This window comes from Bombyx mandarina, chromosome 05, assembly GCF_030267445.1.
Source record: "Bombyx mandarina strain Sakado chromosome 05, ASM3026744v2".
In the NCBI taxonomy this organism is placed as follows: Eukaryota; Metazoa; Arthropoda; class Insecta; order Lepidoptera; family Bombycidae; genus Bombyx; species Bombyx mandarina.
In genome coordinates, this window is record NC_143212.1 from 15,618,292 (window position 1) to 15,637,467 (window position 19,176).

The window sequence follows — 19,176 nt, forward strand, 5'->3', positions numbered from 1 at the left end:
GGCAAACATTTTAATTGTTGTTCAAAACCGAACTAAAATGTATTTTACAAAAACAAATAGGTTTTCTTTGTGGGCTCTAATATATTTTTTCCAATTTTAATAATAATATAAGATAATTTAATGACAACCATAAATACTAGCAGCTTTACCGTTACGTTGCGTACATGTGTACCATAGATATATGGATCTAATGCCATATACCATAACATTCATCAGTACCATAGATACAGTGAAGCCGTTGTCTATTCCTAGAAACTCTCGAGGTCTTGTTGGTTATTTGTTTTCTGTAAGCGCGTCCTAGATCAAACACCTCAAAGTAGTGCGGTAGCTTCCTTGAGCAGGAAGGAAGCCCCACGGTAATGATGGAATCATACTAAATAATACCGTGGAGAATTGGCCATAGAACATGCGGTGCAATACAAGTAACACAGATAAAGTCTCCCGGTTAGAGCCCCGTGAGCTCACCTACACGTTAAGGAGAATCTGGAATAGCCTCTCAAGCCTATCAGCATAGATGGGAAAGAAAAAAAGATAAAGTTAAAGTCTCTCGACATAAAGATTCTAAATCATATCTCGATCATCATCAATCAGCCCACATTGCTACCGTACCTGTATCATCCATCTATCAATACTCAAGAACATACTTGCTACTACGTATATGCTACGAGCAACACGTGTAAGGTCACTCAGCACATGTAAGGTCATCATAAAGATGTTATTTTTTATCCGAATCAAACATATCGAGTTGTTTCACTCTTAATAGATACGGCACCAGAACTCCAGTATACCTTCATAGAGCAAGTGCTTCGACCAGGTCAAGTTGTCACTTTGAAATGCTCAGCAGTGGGATCTCCACCTCCGCACTTCTCGTGGATGCTTGATGGTCAACCTTTAAACACCATGGCAAGGGGACACAGGTAAATCGTAAACCTTGAATCAGCTGTGAAAGTTCTTCAGAAACTTTACTGAGACTATGAGAGTAACTATACTGAGACCTTAGAACTTATATCTCAACGTAGGTAGCGCATTTAGGTTTTAGATGTCTATGGGCTCCAGTAACCACTTAACACCAGGTGGGCTGTGAGCTCGTCCACCTATCTAAGCAATAAATAAAAAAAAATTGCGAGATGTCACGTGATACCGATGTGTCTTAAAGCCATGCAGATTTCAACCTTCCTCCTGCGTACTATTTTACCGCAAATAAAGCATGAACTTTTAAGGGGTTTCGACCTTCAACGTGGACAATAATAAGAAGCCGAAATCCAATCGTAAAATACTTAAAAACAGTATGATACCTACATGTGTCAGCTTACCATACTGGGGGAACTAATTGCCTGCCCATTTATTTATCATCAATGTTTTGTTATACAGGTATAGCGTGGAACAGTTCGCAACAAAGTCTAATGATGTGATCAGCTATTTAAACATCACGTCTGTGAGATCGGAAGACGGTGGCTTATTCACGTGTCGAGCTGCTAATTCACTCGGAGAGGTCTCGCATACTTCCAGACTTAACATCTATGGTGAGTCAGTAAAATTAACCTCTTAGATTAGTTCAGAACTCTGAGGTATTTCAGATCTACTACTGAATCCACTGAAGTCGTCGTGGCCTAAAGGATAAGACGTCCGGTGCATTCATATCTAGCGATGCACCGGTGTTCGAATCCCGCAGGCGGGTACCAATTTTTCTAATGAAATACGTACTTAACAAATGTTCACGATTGACTTCCACGGTGAAGGAATAACATCGTGTAATAAAAATCAAACCCGCAAAATTATAATTTGTGTAATTACAGGTGGTAGGACCTCTTGTGAGTCCGCACGGGTAGGTACCACCACCCCACCTATTTCTGCCGTGAAGCAGTAATGCGTTTCGGTATGAAGGGTGAGGCAGCCGTTGTATTGAACTGAGACCTTAGAACTCATGTCTCAAGGTGGGTGGCGAAATTTACGTTGTAGATGTCTATGGGCTCCAGTAACCACTTAATATCAGGTGGGCTGTGAGCTCGTCCACCCATCTAAGCAATAAAAAAACAAGTATTAGTGCTAATGCTAAAACAACCCTATCGTTTGCGTGAGTTGTCTCGAAAATTATTAAAAATGAAATCGACAAAAGGAATTTTATATATTATTCAAAGGGGACAATTTTTATTCGCAATATGTAAGAACGTTTATTTAAATTAAATTGTTTAATTCCAAGGACCTCCATACGTCAGGTCGATTGGACCAATAAGAGCTGTCGCCGGTCGTGAGTTATTACTTTACTGCCCGTACTCTGGCTATCCTATCAGGTATGTTAATTTAAAACATTTGATTGTGTTGATAAAAACTTTTTTTTTTTAATTCAATTAAGTTATTTGAAAAATTTATTTTAACCAAATAAAAACGTAGGTAATTTGTGGTCAAACATTCTAAATTTATTAAAACCATCATACGGATGCCAGTGTGTCTTAAGTCATGAAAGGGAAACTTAGAATAAAATGATCATTTACTACATGTTCTTCAAAGCACAGATCCGATCATGTCTAATTTTCGGGAAGGCCTATGTTCAGTAATCTATGTCTAGGCTTCAATTTGGAACACTTGACCGTAGCAGCAAAAAAACAGCTAATATAGCTTACAGTTAAAAATCTGAATATTTTTAGCGATAAGCGGTGACCAGTATGTGCTTCTTTCTGTCAGTACTGATATCCATCACCATCAGGCTCGTCCGCCTATGGAGGCCATAAAAAAGATGTCACCAGTTAGTGTGGGATAAATAATAGAATACCAGATTAAGCCGTAAATGTATTAAGCTAGTGCATTAATGGTGAACAGAAAACAATTTTCATTTACGTACCTAGGTTCTCATACTTGTCGTTTCAATTCCATGTCGTTAAACTGTAGTATCCCTGTACTTAATCAAGATCGTAGCTTACACTAGATGCTTAGGCTGCAGATGTTTACGGGCCAAAACAATTACAACTTGAATCGGCGGACCATTTAAACTAAATATCAGCCTCCAAGGAAAAAATATAGCTAATATTTTCGGCCTTAATGGTATTTTCATTCGAATTCGATTATTGTGAATACGATATTTTATAGATTCAATTTTCTCAATATTGCGACAAGATTACGATCGTTTATTTTAATGCTCTGCTTACACTTGTTGGGGCAGACATGGATTACATGAATCAATTTATCATACATTGCGTGTTTTACAAAACTAGCTTTTCAAACATGAATTTTGTTGTTACCATACTTTATCTGTTACTATCTGACCCGGCAGATTCGTAGTGCCTCAATAGATAAACAAAAGACCTAAGCTTTTGTATAAAATAAACTTAAAACAAACAAAAGGAATCCGTCCGACGGGGGACACATCGAAGGAAAAACAAAATTGTTATTTTTATTTAATTCCGAGCATTTTCATATTTATCTACCTTTAAACATTCTTTGGACTTCCACAAATAATTCAAGATCAAAATTAGCCAAATCGGTCCAGCCATTCTCGAGTTTTGGCGAGACTTACGAACAGCAATTCATTTTTATATACTTATATATCTGTTATCTATTTACCTGTACTCAATCTCTAAAAAGATCCCACCACCCTACGTAAATACATATTTCAACTTAATACTTAAGCTGTATAATATGTATTTTCAAAGACACCAAATTCACTTTTAAATTAAGCAATCGCCTTTAATACATGTTTCTTCTTCAGCTCAGTAAAATGGGAACGAGACGGAAGCCCAGTAGAATGGGAGAGCAACATTGATGGCGGCCTGAAAGTGTCAAGAGTAGAAGCATCTCATGCAGGCGCCTATACTTGTGCCGTAACTGGACCTCACGGAGAGATAGCCAGGAGGGAGTTGCAGCTCGTTGTTAGCAGTTAGTTTTATTATCATAGTATTACTAAATTCAAGACTTAAAATAGACTTATCAAGGCTTATATAATGCACTAGCTTTTGCCCGCGACTTCGTCCGCGTGGAATAGTTACTTTGGGATAACGTTAAGTTTTACCCGCGACTTCATTTACGTAGAAGGGAAAAAAAAAACGTCCTGATCTTGAAATATTCTTTATAATTGGTCCGCTTGTATTGATCATAAAGTGATGTTATATAGCCTATAGCCTTCCTTAAAACATAGGCTATCTAAAACTGAAAGAATTTCAAATCGGACCAGTAGTTCTTGAGATTAGCGCGTTCAACCAAACACTCTTTCTTCAGCTTTATAATATTAATATCGAGTATAGATTTATTTTGAAATCATGTTCGAATCGTACATAATGGACATAAATAGATTAGAATCAAGACTGGGACAAGAGATCGCTGTGGATAAGCTGGATTTGATAGACAACCTTTAGTTCTGTGGGAATGCTTGCAGAACACATGTTAATAATTTTTGTGTCTTATATCACCGCGTCTATACGAAGTTTTGTAAAGCGTATATAATTTCATGACGGTACTCTAACAATAATGTATATTAAATTACGACAAGTCTGGTACAATTGTTTGGATCTTAATCTTAGTAACCGTTGTGTAATTTGATAGTTAAATATTAACGTAAATAAGTGATTTGATAAATTTAATTTTATGAGTTTTTTTTTTAGATCCACCTGAAATAGAACCTTTTTCATTCTCTGCGAACCTACAAGAGGGAAAACGGGCACAAGTCAGTTGCAGTGTCACTTCCGGAGACATGCCGGTTCATTTCACTTGGCTCAAAGACAATGGACCTATTCCTTCTAACTTGCAGGTCTGTGCATTTTTTTTTTCTGTAACGAAGTTCCTTATGGGACGATGCGGAGGGGTACCCTAACCGAGAAAAAACGTCCGTAACGTAAGATTTTTATCAGTAATGCACACAGTGTATGCCTTAACTTTGTTATAACGTACAAAAAATAACATATTTTTTTATCATTAATTGACCACGATCTCAGAGCGTTCGTTTGCGCAATACACTAACTCTTATGCAAACAACCGTGAATGAAGTGTACCACAATAAGTTCGCACGTTACCGAATGACCGTGGGTTGTTGCGAATCGAATATAACTTAAAATTAATATTTTTATAATAAGGAACTTCGTTCCTATCCGGGGTCCCACGACACCATACATCTTCTTTTTCCTGCCTTCGCTGATAGCCTTGAGAAGCTATTTCAGCGTAGCCTTAACTAGTAGGTGAGCTCATGAGCTTAAACCTGACGACCTTGCTAACACGAACCTTAACAAGAGCCGTGCTTCACGGAATCTACCACCGGATCGGAAACGCGACCCACTGAGAAGATCCGGCGAGAAACTCAGTGGGCTGTGGAACATTAATAAATATTCCTCGACCGGGTATCCGTAAAGTGAGATTACAAAAAAAGGTCTGTGCAATATTAAACCAAGTAACACTGTGGCTTACGGATACCCTATAACTACAGTGCGAACGAAATTGCTGTGAAACATTATCCTACACGTTTTCTTCAACAAGTGCAACAGAATTACTGAATGAACATACGCAAGATAATAATCAAATATTTGCGTGCTTAAATAAGTTTACTTACTGCATTAGCTCATTATTCTACATAAATCCCTTTCGAAGAATTATTTAGGTTCTCTCAAAACTAAGCAGTGTGTGGTACTAACTTTTTTATAAAATAAACCCCGAAACGATCATTTCCGTTTATAGTCGGGTTGAAAATTGAATTCATGGAAATATCGGCAGATTTTTAAAACACCTATGAGATTTAATAGAGAGAATGTATGAGATTTAATAGAGAGAATGAATATTCGTTCGTTCACAATTGATACTGATGATATTTTCACGATTAAAAAAACCACGAGGACAATTCTATAGGTGGAAGAGCGGGGTGCGGAGTTTTTCAGCAATCTAGTATTCAAAGAGGTGTCCGCCCGTCACAGCGGGTTGTACACTTGTGTGGCTTCTAACACTGCAGCGAAAGTTAACTATACCGCTGAACTGGTGGTCAAAGGTAACGGGTTCATGTTCGAGCACATGAGCACAGAGCACACGACCACAAGAGCACAAGGGCTGAGCACTGAGCACTTTCACGCTTGCACTGGTAGCAGGAAGGTTCGGTCATAAATCGTCGCCTTTTGACCGGCTTAAGACTTACCATAAAAAATTGGCTTCAACAAATACTCCGCAATGGGTCGCTTGTCTGATGGTGATGGACTTAATCTTTTAAGCCAGCGGTCGGAGAACCGGGGTAAATTACCCCAAATGGGGTAAAATGATATTTAGGGGGCTAAAAATGAAACTTTTGTGAGTAAAAAGTATATATTAAAGTGAAACTTCTTTAGAATCGTTAAATTTTTAGTTATTGTTTTCTTTTCAAAATTATCATGGGGTCTATAATAAGAAAGATACTAAAAAGAAGCGATTTCGTTCTTTTTTTGTTCTTGGCCATGGGGTAATATCAACTTAAACAAAAATATTTTGGGGTAATACCTAATTAAAAAAAGTTCCCCGACCGCTGTTTTAAGCCCTTTTTCCGCAGACTGCCCTTTGAAAATCATTGGCCGATAAGAAACAATTTCAGCGCGTATTAAAGCGTTTCGTAAACTATCAAAGCCTTGTCAAACTATAGACGATTTGTGATTGCCAAAGCTTTTTTCACGTCTGCTATTATTGATAAGCATTTTAAAGCATTTAAAAAAGCTGTTCCTTTTGATGTGACATGTCTTATAAATCGATGAACACCGGCTACACGCACGAAAAAGTGTCACGTTCCGCCTGAGCGTGCAAGCGAAAGCGCGGAACAAGCGATATAGACGCACGATTGGCCCAAGTGTTGGCTTGTGACACATTTATCTCTCTTCCCGCGTGACGTCAGAGCTAGCAGCTCGAATAGTTCTGCTACTGGCCTTATCACATAGAACTATTGTCCGTAAACCGACTTTACAGAGAACCAATGTTTTTTTTTGTATTCAAAGCAACGTGAAATAAGTTTTAATGTAATAATCTATAATAATCTGGTTGGATATAATTGAATACTTTGATTTGGAAAAGACACGTTGAGAAGCTATGGAAAATAAATAATAATTTTAAAAAATATATTGATAAGCTGTTTAAGTGGAAATCTCGGGGCATTTTTATCAACAATAGTTAGAATATAGTAACATAATATACAAATTAATTCTTCTATGTCGTATAGAAGAATTAATCGTTTTGATAAGCCCCTATTTAGATCTACTGCAACGTGCTTTATGGTTCAAATTATTCAAGCAACTTAGCTATAAAAATGACTTCTGTAATTTAGTTCTTACATATTTTTCTTTTGCACAGCCTCGGATAACAGATGGCTTATGGATACGGTAATTCTTATTTCCATAACGCTAATAGAATTGATTTTTAACGCAAATCTTAATAGCAATTGCGAATATATTTATTTTAAATAATTACACTTAATAATATTCTTGTACCTAATTAAGTTCTGAGTGTGAAATTACCGAAGTTTTGAGAAAAAAATCATATGGCTTCAATTCCATAATGCAATTTTGTTTTACTTGAATAAAAATGAATCCAGATCTAATCAGAGTTTATGAAGTAATGTACTGAATGTGTGAATAGCTTGTTTTATATTGCTTAGATGGGTGGCCAAGCTCATGACCCACCTGGTACTAAGTGGTTACCGGAGCCCATAAACATCGACGACTTAGACCCGTCCCCTACCTCAAGACATGAGTTCTAAGTCTACTGACTGAATGTCAGCCAGTTTTAGAGTACAACATCTGCCCCGCGCTTAAAACTGAAATACGTTACTGCTTCACAGCAGAAAAAGGCATGGTGGTGGTACCTACCTACACGTGCAGAATCACAAGATGCTCTACGGCCGATAATTACGCAAATTATATAGTTTTTTTGTCTGCCCCACTATTAATCGGAAAATATTTCGTTACTGGCTACTATGATCACCTAGAAGCGATATTAGTAGTCAGCTTCACTTGATGTAGTATGTGTAGTGATGTAGATGTAGTAAATTTGGCCTTTTTTTAACTTAACCCTGAATTTGGCCTTAGCTAATCAAGTTACGGTTGTACTTCGATCTCTTGTTTCAAGGCGTTTTTTTTCTTACCTATTCTAGTTGCCTCGACGGGTTATTCTATATTCACACAATGACCTTTTATCTGTTAGCCACGGATTCTTCTATTGCACTAGATACCCGGATATTTTAACGTATCAACCGGTATTGAACACTGCCTTCATCCTTGAAACATGAGATAGGTAGAATAGTTAAATCATTCTACAGTTCAAAATTGAACGACTGCCTTCATCCTTGAAACATGAGATAGATAGAACAGTTAAATCATTCTACAGTTCAAAATTGAACGCACGATTTTTTAGCGGTAAATCCAATTGGAATTGTGCTACCCACCGTTAAAATCCTCACATTGACGTCAAAATTAACAAATTTATATTCCTAATAAATTCAATAACTAAAATACTTTTAGATTAAAATTAAAATCTAAACGTAACTTTACACGTGTTCCCGATGTGATCTTTGAACTTCATTACCTGTCCACCGTGAAGAATTACTAACGCAATTAGCACGAGGTGTAATAAACGTAGCCGGGCATCGGGGCGAATGACCTTTCCACTAAATCGGGCAGCCCGGTCAAGTGGAACAACCGGTCAAACGGACCGTATATGGTATATTTAACACGATATCCCTGTAATGTGTTATAACCCTATTATTTGTGATTTATTATTATGAGTATAGGTAGAGTGTGTTTGGACTATGAGTCCGCGGGGACAGGTACCATCATCCTGGCGATTTCGGACACGAAGCGTACCCACGTGTTCTTTTTTGAATCTTAAATTACGTAAAAAAAGTCTAAGCTTCATAACTATGAGCTCATCCTCCTTTCTAAGCAAATAAAATAGTAGCCTATAATTGAAGAGTTAATTGAAAAAAATCATTTTTTGACTACGCCCTGTACTCTTTTGATCTGGAGTTCAATTTTGTTTTATTTACGTGTTTTCTCCTAGCAGCTAACGGAAGGTATAGAACAAACAGCACTAGGCCTACCGTTTAACTTTAGTATAATCACAATATGAAGCTTAATAATTCACTGAACTATTTTATTTATGAATTACGAAAGAGAAGTATTTTGATAGATAATAACAAGTTTGGTAAGCAATGAAGTCACCATCGTTAACACTACGATGATAATAATATTATTATAAAAATGAACACTAATAGTTAATCGGTAGGCCTTCAGTTGTTGAAGATTAAACTTATTTTGTTTTAGAAATTTGTTATTAATAATTTGATTCATTTCATATGATACTATTGTATTTATCTTTGGTTAACACCGATGAAAATACACAGAAAGGAAATCTAATTTTAATCGACTCTCCTGTTTAGGTCGTGCAAAATTTGCGCTTCTCTTAAGTGGGTCTAATAGCTAATGATCACAATACACTTGAGACTTTCGTCTCATGTCTGAAGGTCAGTGTTACCGGTAACCACTTTAAACAATTATAAATATAACAGTAACGATTTTACTTTATTTAGAGTCATGTATTTTGTTACAATAGCTTTTTTTTTTCTTCTGCGCACGCATTCAGTATCGCCAAAGTGGGTATTGGAGCCCAAGGATGAAGCTGTTTTGGCTGGCGAGTCTCTATCTCTTCACTGTCAAACGACCGGATCTCCAACGCCACAGGTCACGTGGTTAAAGCAGAGGGGTGGTAATTCATTATGTTATTATTAGTATTATTTTTACTGCTCAGAAGGGTTAACGAGTTCGCAGCCCATCTAGTTTTGAGGACACCGCAGCCCATGGACATCAACAACGTAAATACCGTCACCCACCTTGAGGTATGAGTACTGAATCTCAGATCTATAGCATAACCATGGCATAACCAGAACGCTGCTTCGTGGCAGAAATGGGTGGGGTAAGGGAACCTATCCGGATGGGCTCGGAAAACGTCAAACCATCAGCAAATTAGTCATTAGTACATTAATCTAGCTTTACTTCTATGTAATAAAATGGAAACTTTAAATTAATTTATCTGTATACTCGTACTGTATTAGAAAAGTCAATATAGTTAGTAACAGATAATACACATCTATATTCTATATATATAAAAATGAATTGCTGTTCGTTAGTCTCGCTAAAACTCGAGAACGGCTGGATCGATTTGGCTAATTTTGAACGTAAATTATTTGTAGAAGTCCAGAGAAGGTTTAAAAGGTATTTATATATGAAAACGCTCGGAATTAAATAAAAATAACAATTTTGTTTTTCCTTTAATGTGTCCCCCGTCCGACGGATTCCTATTATTTGTTTTAAGTTTATTTTATTATATAAAAGTTTAGGTCTATTATTTATCGATTGAGGCACTACGAAGTTTGCCGGGTCAGCTAGTAATAACTAGAACACTAATTGCAAATATCCCCAAATTTAATTTTAATTTACGTCACTTTGCTTCAAACTGTGATTGAGATTTATTATGTTTTTCAAAGCTACGGCCAAGCGAATCTTCTCCCAATTAATTATAATTGATTAAATTAAGTGCTCTTAACCACTCGGAAGTACTTCAATTTCAACGTAACAAATAAAGTTTCACTTTTGTAAATGTACACTCTTAAACGACGCTGTTAATTAGATTTATACCTTCATTACGCTTCAAGCCGTAGCCAAGCGCAAGCCAAGCGTCAAGCACTACGAAGTCTGCCGGGTCAGCTAGTTGTTGATAAATAACTTGTCTCCCAATACAGGGACTTCGTCAGCTGATTACGCACCTCTGGTAAACCTCGGTGGCAGATTTCAATTCTATCTGAACGGCACGTTGTGGATCGAGTCAGCCCTGGCCTACGACGAGGGAAATTATATGTGCAAATCGGAAAATGGTGTGGGCACCGCACTCACTAAAATCATTTTCGTTGCTGTCAACGGTAAGATATGTTTAATTTTTTTTATTGCTTAGATGGATGGACGAGCTCACAGCTCACCTGGTGTTAAGTGGTCACTGGAGCCCATAGACATCCACAACGTTAACGCGCTACCCACCTTGAGATATAAGTTCTAAGGTCTCAAGTATACTTATAGTTGCAACGGCTGCCCCACCCTTCAAACCGAAACGCATTACTGCTTCATGGCAGAAATAAGCAGGATGGTGGTACCTACCCGCGCGTACTCACAAGAGGTCCTACCACTAAAAAATTAAATTAAAACACCAGTAATTACAATAACTGCGATTTTTAAATGCGCTTGACGTATCAATTCAAATATCGTTGTGAAAGCCCTTAAATTGAGTAGGCAAATACTGTAAAGACAATAATATTAGTATTGTTATAATTATTTATTAATATTAGTAGAGTTTATATTCGTGTTATCACTTAAAATGAAGTCTGGCAGAAAGGCTTATCTCTCCAGGTAGGTCCCGAGCTATCTGTCCATTTAAGAAAGTTTGAATTAAAAAAAAAGGCTTTTGTTCAGGCCAGTGCCTTCAATTATTTTAGAGCAATACCAAAGATGCTAGCTTTCTAAGGCGCTAAGTATCACAGCTTAATAAGTTAATGTATTCACCATCATTCACTACCCGCTCTTCAAGCTCGCTGTACATCTCCATTAAAATATATCAGAACAATATCAAGTGTTGGAGTTTTATTACCACGAGAAACTCCCTTATGTACCACAAGCCGGTACATAAATTGGTGGCCCATGAGGGGAACTATACAAGTTAAGGAAGAAATCACGGGACTCCCCTTGGTTGTCAAGAATATCGGAATCAAGGAGCCAACTTATCCGGACTTCAGGACAGGAGTGGTCAGTGGATCAGCTAAAGGTTCACGCCGGGAGCTGAGGTCTGCAAAAAGATAAGTGCCCTTTCCTTGCCAACGTACCCTGTTACACTGTTATCATAGACAAAGGCATAATTAATTTTGAAAATTTCTCTAAATTTGCAAGGCTTCAACGAACAATTGCATACGTAAAAAGATTTATACATAACTTAAAAAATAAAAATACTAAAATTACGGGTATCTTGACTGTTGATGAATTGAATGCGTCATTTCATTATCTTTGTACGGTGGCGCAGGGCGAATCTTTTGCGGTGGAACGCGATTGCTTACTTAAAAATAAACCAATACAAACTAAAAGTAAAATACTATCTCTGTCTCCATTTCTTGACGATATAGGATTAATAAGAGTTGGTGGACGTATTAGCAATTCAGATTATGCTTACGACAAAAAACACCCTATTTTGTTGCATGCGTCACATCATTTAACGAAATTAATATTTGAAAAAGAACATTTACGTAGCATGCATGCAGGAGCACAACTACTACTAGCGACCGTCCGTGAATACGTATGGCCAGTCAATGGTAGGTACTTAGCGCGGCGCACTGTAAACAAATGTGTGCGTTGTGTGCGTTTACGTGGTAATACACTATTGCCGAAGATGGGCGATTTGCCCCAGCAGCGCATCACACCTCAGTATCCATTTATGTCTGTAGGTATAGACATGGCAGGACCCTTTTATATACTCAATCGTAAAGGTCGAGGTAGCCGTCTAATTAAGTGCTATCTCTGCTTATTTGTATGTTTGCGTTACAAATGTATCCACTTAGAGGCCGTAAGCGATTTAAGTAAAAATGCTTTTATTATGACACTTCGCCGATTTATAGCTCGACGAGGAAAGCCAGTGGAAATATTCTGCGACAATGGTCGCAATTTTGTTGCTGCTGCGAAAGAAATAGGTGATTTTATTAAATCCGCTGCAGTACCTCTGTCTGATTTTGCTAGCCAGGAAGGCATTAAATTTAATTTCTCACCTGCTTACGCTCCTCACTTCGGTGGTATATGGGAAGCTGGCGTAAAGTCCGCTAAGCACCATTTGCGCCGCGTCGTGGGAAATAGTCATTTAACATTTGAAGAATTGTCAACCTTGTTTGCGCAAGTGGAGGCTGTACTAAACAGTCGTCCCTTATGCCCTCTTCCTGCCTGTCCTAAAGACCTACTTTCCCTTACCCCAGGGCACTTTCTCATCGGGAGACCGCTGAACGCAATGCCTTCTCCTGCTTTGGAAGACCGACCAGAAACATCTCTTCAACGATATGCGCGGATTGAGCGACTCCGCCAGCATTTTTGGAAAAGATGGCAACGGGAATACATTGCTGAACTCCAACAGAGGACAAAATGGAGGACTAACTCTGGCAGACTGAAGATCGGCGATCTGGTTCTTTTACAAGAAGACAATGCTCCACCGCTATGTTGGCGTCTTGGACGAGTCGCTCGCCTTTTCCCTGGACCTGATGGAGTTTCAAGAGTTGCCGATATTACCACCACCAAGGGCTGTGTACGGAGACCGTTTACGAGGCTTTGTCCCCTTTTCATGGCTGATGAATCTGGCTGAAGAAGAAGGCTTGAAGAAACCTTTTTTGTATTTAGTTGTAACTTGTATTTAATTTTAAAATTTACCTTTGCTGGAGTATGTACTATTATCTAGCTTGAGCTTAGATTATTTACTCTATTTATTTACTTAAGTCATTGATTTTTTTCAAATTTAGTTCATTTGTTTTGTTGTACTTTGTTAAATTAAAGAGCATTTCATGTTCACTCCCGGGGCCGGAAGATGTTCAGGCCAGTGCCTTCAATTATTTTAGAGCAATACCAAAGATGCTAGCTTTCTAAGGCGCTAAGTATCACAGCTTAATAAGTTAATGTATTCACCATCATTCACTACCCGCTCTTCAAGCTCGCTGTACATCTCCATTAAAATATATCAGAACAATATCAAGTGTTGGAGTTTTATTACCACGAGAAACTCCCTTATGTACCACAAGCCGGTACAGCTTTTGACAACCCTATTCTACAGATGTTACACCGATTTTGTTATTGACTGTGTAAGGTTGTCATTTTGAACATAATACTACTTTTATTGGATATAAATATTAATAGCTTCAAAAGATAGTAGCTAGTATGTTAAGTTACACAAACCTTCTAAGTTTCTCTGATGTTTCCAGAGCCAGCCAGGTTTGAAGTGACGTCACACAATATGACGGCGCGTCGTGACGCGCCCGTGACGTTGTCTTGTGACGTCCGCGGTGACAGTCCTATACGCGTCACGTGGGCTCACAACACGAATCACTTAGATCTTAACACTTATAGGTAATATACCAAATGAATCGATAGTGTTTTTTTTTGGAGTGAACGTGATAGTCACATCTAAAATTTTAAATAAATTATGTGCCTTTCAAAACAGGAATGCTTGGCGCCGGAAAAGGGTATGATGATTGTACCTAGTTACCCTAAATGACTTATATTACTACTAAAATATTTCGACGGTAATAATGATCTCTTAGGAAAACTTCGATTTATATTAGTATTTCTAGTGTTCGTCAATTGGTCGAAATTCAAATTTAATCTGCAATTACATAATCTTTATGATTTAGATTTATTTATTATATGTTACAATTTCACTTGGCGGGAGAAAACAATTTACATTTTTTTAAATCAAAAAGTTAAACACTAGCTTGTCAATTGCTATTAACCAAAAATAAAAAAAGTAAATCGGTAAAAAAAAACAGAGGATAAAACTGAAGTCTGAATTAATAATTTAGATAGATTTTAATAATATAATTAAGAATATAAACAGAGGGTACTGAACTAATGAATAGTGAATTAATTATATAATAAAACAAATTTGTCTATTTATAATTCGAGTTCATCATAAAAACCAAAAATCATGATTAGATAAAGATAGATGAACTTTTGTAATTTTAGCCGTAAAACCTTTCACAAATCCACTTTTTGGCTATGGTCCCCAAACTTGAATACCTCACCGTATACTATCAACTTAATTTACATGCTCTTCACTAAACGCAATCTGTTTCCATTTTAGGCTAAGTATCTCCGAAGCAAAGACTGATAGTGGTTTAAGGTCGCAACTGTACATCAGCAGAACAGACAGACAGGACTCGGGAATCTACAAGTGCCAGGCCGTCAACGCGTATGGTCATAGTGACCATTACATTTATTTATCCGTCCAAGGTAACGAAATAATTGGTACACCCTCAGATTCATTCAAAAAAGAGAGTTTCTCCTCCTATTTCTTTTGGGGGGCTCACGAACGGCTCGCTTTGTATAAAGTAGCTACTGAAGCTTATCACAAGGTCAATGCCGTCACCAACCTTAGTTAACACATAGCCAGTCTCTATAGTCAGTTGCAAAAGAGGTTTGTGGAGAGTACTTAACTGTAGGCAGCGACTTGGCTCTGCCCCTGGCATTGCTGAAGTCCATAGGCGACGGTAACCACTTACCATCAGGTGGGCCGTATGCTCGTCTGCCTAGCCTACACGATAAAAAAAAATAAAAAAAATCATCCAGACTAGAACTCGTTACTGTATCGCGATTGATTCAGGCAGAATAGTACCTTATTTAAATTCTATTATTTTTAGCTCACGAATTAGAGACGTGCATCATCATGACGTGATATCCATCTTGTAGTTTAACAGATGTTGTTTTAGTTTAAGAATTGACAGCGTCTCAAGCGAGACACTCCTTAAGAATTGGGATTTGTTTTAGGTATAAATAGGACTTATGGGAAACATACTATTTTGGTAGTTTTAATAATTGCGTTTTTCTTTTTTATTGCTTAAATGGATGGACGAGCTCACAGCCCACCTGGTGTTAAGTGGTTACTGGAGCCCATAGACATCTACAACGTAAATGCGCCACCCACCTCGAGATATAAGTTCTAAGGTCTCAGTATAGTTATAACGGCGACCCCACCCTTCGAACCGAAACGCATTAGCGCGTTAACAGTGCATGGTCATAGCCCTATGATGAATTACAATTTACAGAAAAACCTGACACGCCCCATTCACTGTCCGTGATTGAGATCCTGAGTCGGGCCGTCCGTTTGTCCTGGAGTCAGGGCTTCGATGGCAACAGCCCGCTCATGGGATACACGCTTCAGTACGCCGTGCTCTCCACACAAGGCGCTATACGGGTCAACCAATGGGATTCTGCGCATAGCGTTAACGTTTCCGTCCATGGAGCTTCCCCTTCTCATGTTACGTAAGTACGATGAATGGTGGATAAATAGAAGTAAGCCACTGGCAGCCTTCGCCTCCCTTCTGTGGTAAATACGAAAAGCCCGCCAAAATACTATTAAACAACCCAAAATGTTTCGTACCCCTATACAAATTCATTAAAAACAGTGATTTCAATATAAATATGATGTGAAATGAATTGGTAAAGAAATATAAATACTGATTTGGCTTAAAGAACTTTGTTTCCAAGCCAGTAAAATTTATTTTTTAAAAAAAGCCCGCCAACGTTCAAATAGGTAAAATTTGTACCTGGATATTTTCCTCGGTACCTCAATAATGTAGATAATAACTGTCTAAAACCGAATAGACCAAGAACTATTTAGCATAATTCGGAGAACTATCTAAGTAAGCATTGCTTAAAGGTCCATGAACCATTGAAATCCTTGTGCAATTGTGCAATATCCGGCTTTGGAATGAGCTCTTCTCCACAGTATTTCTCGAGCGCTATGACATATCCTTCCTCAAACGAGGCTTGTGGAGAGTATTAAACGGTAGGCAGCGGTTTGGCTCTCCCCTAGAATTGCTGACGTCCATGGATAATGGCAATCACTCACCATCAGGTGGGCCGTACGATCGTCTGCCTACAAGGGCAATAAAAAATAAAAATAAACCTTTACAGATTTCGTTGTCACTGACTATTAAGTTCTTGCACGTCGAGATTTGAATTTTCAGCTTACTACCCTCTATTTTTGGTATAGTATTTGAAACGTTGGAAACAATGTTAACAAAATAATACAGCAATGATAGTATTAAACGCGATATAAAACCACAAAAACAGCTTACGATTTACGGAATGCGATAATCGAATAAAAAGTACTTAAATCAGAATTAAATTCTTTACCACCACAATGGCCAATTGTTGAGTTATAAAAATTCAACCACACAGAACCACAATATATTGTTACGCGCCGGGGTTCGGGATAAATAAAAAAAACTACCGAAGTACAAGTTAAAACTGTATTAGCACTCAGAACACTTAAAACGGTGAAGGAATAACATCGTGTCCCTAATAAAAACGAAACCTGCAAATTATAATTTGCGTAATTATTGGTGGTAGGAACTCTTGTGAGTCCGCGCGGGTAGGTACCACCGCCCTGCCTATTTCTGCCGTGAAGCAGTAATGCGTTTTGGGTTTGAAGGGTGGGGCAGCCGTTGTAACTATACTTGAGACCTTAGAACTTATATTTCATAGGTGGGTGGCGCATTTACGTTGTAAATGTCTCCAGTAACCACTTAACACCAGGTGGGGTGTGAGTTCGTCCACCCATATAAGCAAAAAAAAAAAAAAACACTTTAAAACTCTCAATTCATATTAATTTATATTAATAAAAATATGTCCATATGTACATACGTGGTGTCAGAGTTAGCTTTCCTTATAGATTGACGAAGAAAGGCGACATTCACTACGAAGCTCTACTCGGCAGCTTGAAGCCTCACACGGCGTACATGATTCGGATAGCAGCCATCAATCAAATAGACAGAAGCACCTTCACTGAACCAGTTGTCGTGAAAACACAAGAAGAAGGTCAGGATTTTATACGATGAATCTAAATCTGATTATTGTTAATGTAAATAGTAGGAAAAGTTAATTACTAAATCCCTAAAATATTCAATTTCTAATAAAAAATCAATTATTAGTACTTCTCGTCACAAAAAATAGACTTCCACTCTTTGATGTTAAAATATATGTATTTCTGATTTATTGCATTGATGGATGATGGAGTTTACAGCAGCAAGTGATTACCCGAGCCCATAGGCAGCACATATTAAATTCCTTTGCTCGTCTTAACACATGAGGTCGTATTCTCAATCCGGCTGCATTTATATGGAGTATACAATGCTACATAGTATAAGTATTTTACCTTTACTAATGTGAGTAGTGAAAGATTTGTCTTGTGAATAGTCCCCCGACTATCTTAAGATCCACATTAGAGTCCCTTATCAGTTCGAATATGGTATTTGTGTTTGTACCACAGGAAATATTCTTAACTTGGGGCTCCATGTAATGTGTTTTAAAATCTTAATTGAACAATTTTGATTTTCTTCTTCACGCATCTACGACTGACGAATTCTTTGGGAGGAGCTCTTTTTACTGGTGGTAGGACCTCTTATGAGTCCACACGGGTAGGTACCACCACCTTGCCTATTTCTGCCGTGAAGCAGTAATGCGTTTCGGTTTGAACGGTGGGGCAGCCGTTGTAACTATACTGAGACCTTAGAACTCATATCTCAAGGTGAGTTTACTTTGTAGATGTCTATAATCTCCGGTAACATTTTAACACCAGGTGGGTCGTGACCTCGTACACCCAAGCAATAAAAAATATATAAATAAAAAATGGACAACAGAAATCACGGGCTACGTATAAGCTCCTGTAGCTACTTTTAGGATCGTTTGGTACTTTAACTATCCTAACTATAGCACCATCAGAGCCGCCTACGAATGTCCACGTGACTCCTGGAGGTCCTGGCGAGCTGCACGTGTCGTGGCGGCCGCCTCCCCGCGAGGCGTGGCATGGAGAGCTCCTCGGATACTCGGTAACGTGCACCGAAGTGAACCCGGCTGGTCCATCAATGAGGAATGCTTCAAGGTGTGATCTTATTCAAACTATCTATCGTATACGATCTCTACAAAACTTGTTTATTTGCTAAGCCTTTAACGAAATAATGGAAACAGACTTGAAGACGTTTGCATCTGGCGCAAATTTTTAAAATGTGCAAATAAAAAGATTGTCGGAACGATACAGTAATACTTCTGAGTAGTATTTATACTCATTTCCGTGTAATGTTTTTGACAGAACCTTAACAGTTAATGGTTGGTCGGCCACTGAACTGAGTTTGTCTGCACTGCGAAAGTTCACGCGGTACGAAGTCCGGGTACGAGCTTTCAATGGAGTGGCAGCAGGACCGGCTTCTGCTCCTGTATCAGCTACTACTCTTGAGGGTGGTGAGAGATTATGATTACACAAAAAAAGATGCCTCAATTAACCTGTGTAATCCATTTATGACGTGACGCATTCATGCGTTCCTATAAAAAAACTAGTCCGTAGTAAAATGAAATGGAGATTGGAATCAATTATCATATTGGATGTGGATCTCAAAAACACAATCGACACTACTGA

General features: G+C 38.1%; 1 protein-coding gene across 7 annotated transcripts in view; it reads left to right on the plus strand.

Annotated features, from left to right (window-relative positions):
- Positions 1-19,176, plus strand: part of Dscam3 (Down syndrome cell adhesion molecule 3) — a 319,922-nt gene that overhangs the window by 144,466 nt on the left and 156,280 nt on the right. For all 7 annotated transcript variants that reach the window (XR_016323179.1, XR_016323178.1, XM_089727911.1 and 4 more), the window contains exons 11-24: positions 764-917; positions 1,372-1,523; positions 2,201-2,291; positions 3,704-3,870; positions 4,593-4,738; positions 5,824-5,959; positions 9,562-9,684; positions 10,718-10,894; positions 13,967-14,111; positions 14,845-14,993; positions 15,806-16,022; positions 17,437-17,582; positions 18,477-18,645; positions 18,853-19,001. Coding sequence is in view for 5 of the 7 variants with exons in the window: in XM_089727911.1 (XP_089584037.1) it covers positions 764-917; positions 1,372-1,523; positions 2,201-2,291; positions 3,704-3,870; positions 4,593-4,738; positions 5,824-5,959; positions 9,562-9,684; positions 10,718-10,894; positions 13,967-14,111; positions 14,845-14,993; positions 15,806-16,022; positions 17,437-17,582; positions 18,477-18,645; positions 18,853-19,001 (2,121 nt within the window). In the remaining 2 variants the exon portion in view is untranslated. The remainder of the gene's footprint in view (positions 1-763; positions 918-1,371; positions 1,524-2,200; positions 2,292-3,703; positions 3,871-4,592; positions 4,739-5,823; positions 5,960-9,561; positions 9,685-10,717; positions 10,895-13,966; positions 14,112-14,844; positions 14,994-15,805; positions 16,023-17,436; positions 17,583-18,476; positions 18,646-18,852; positions 19,002-19,176) is intronic.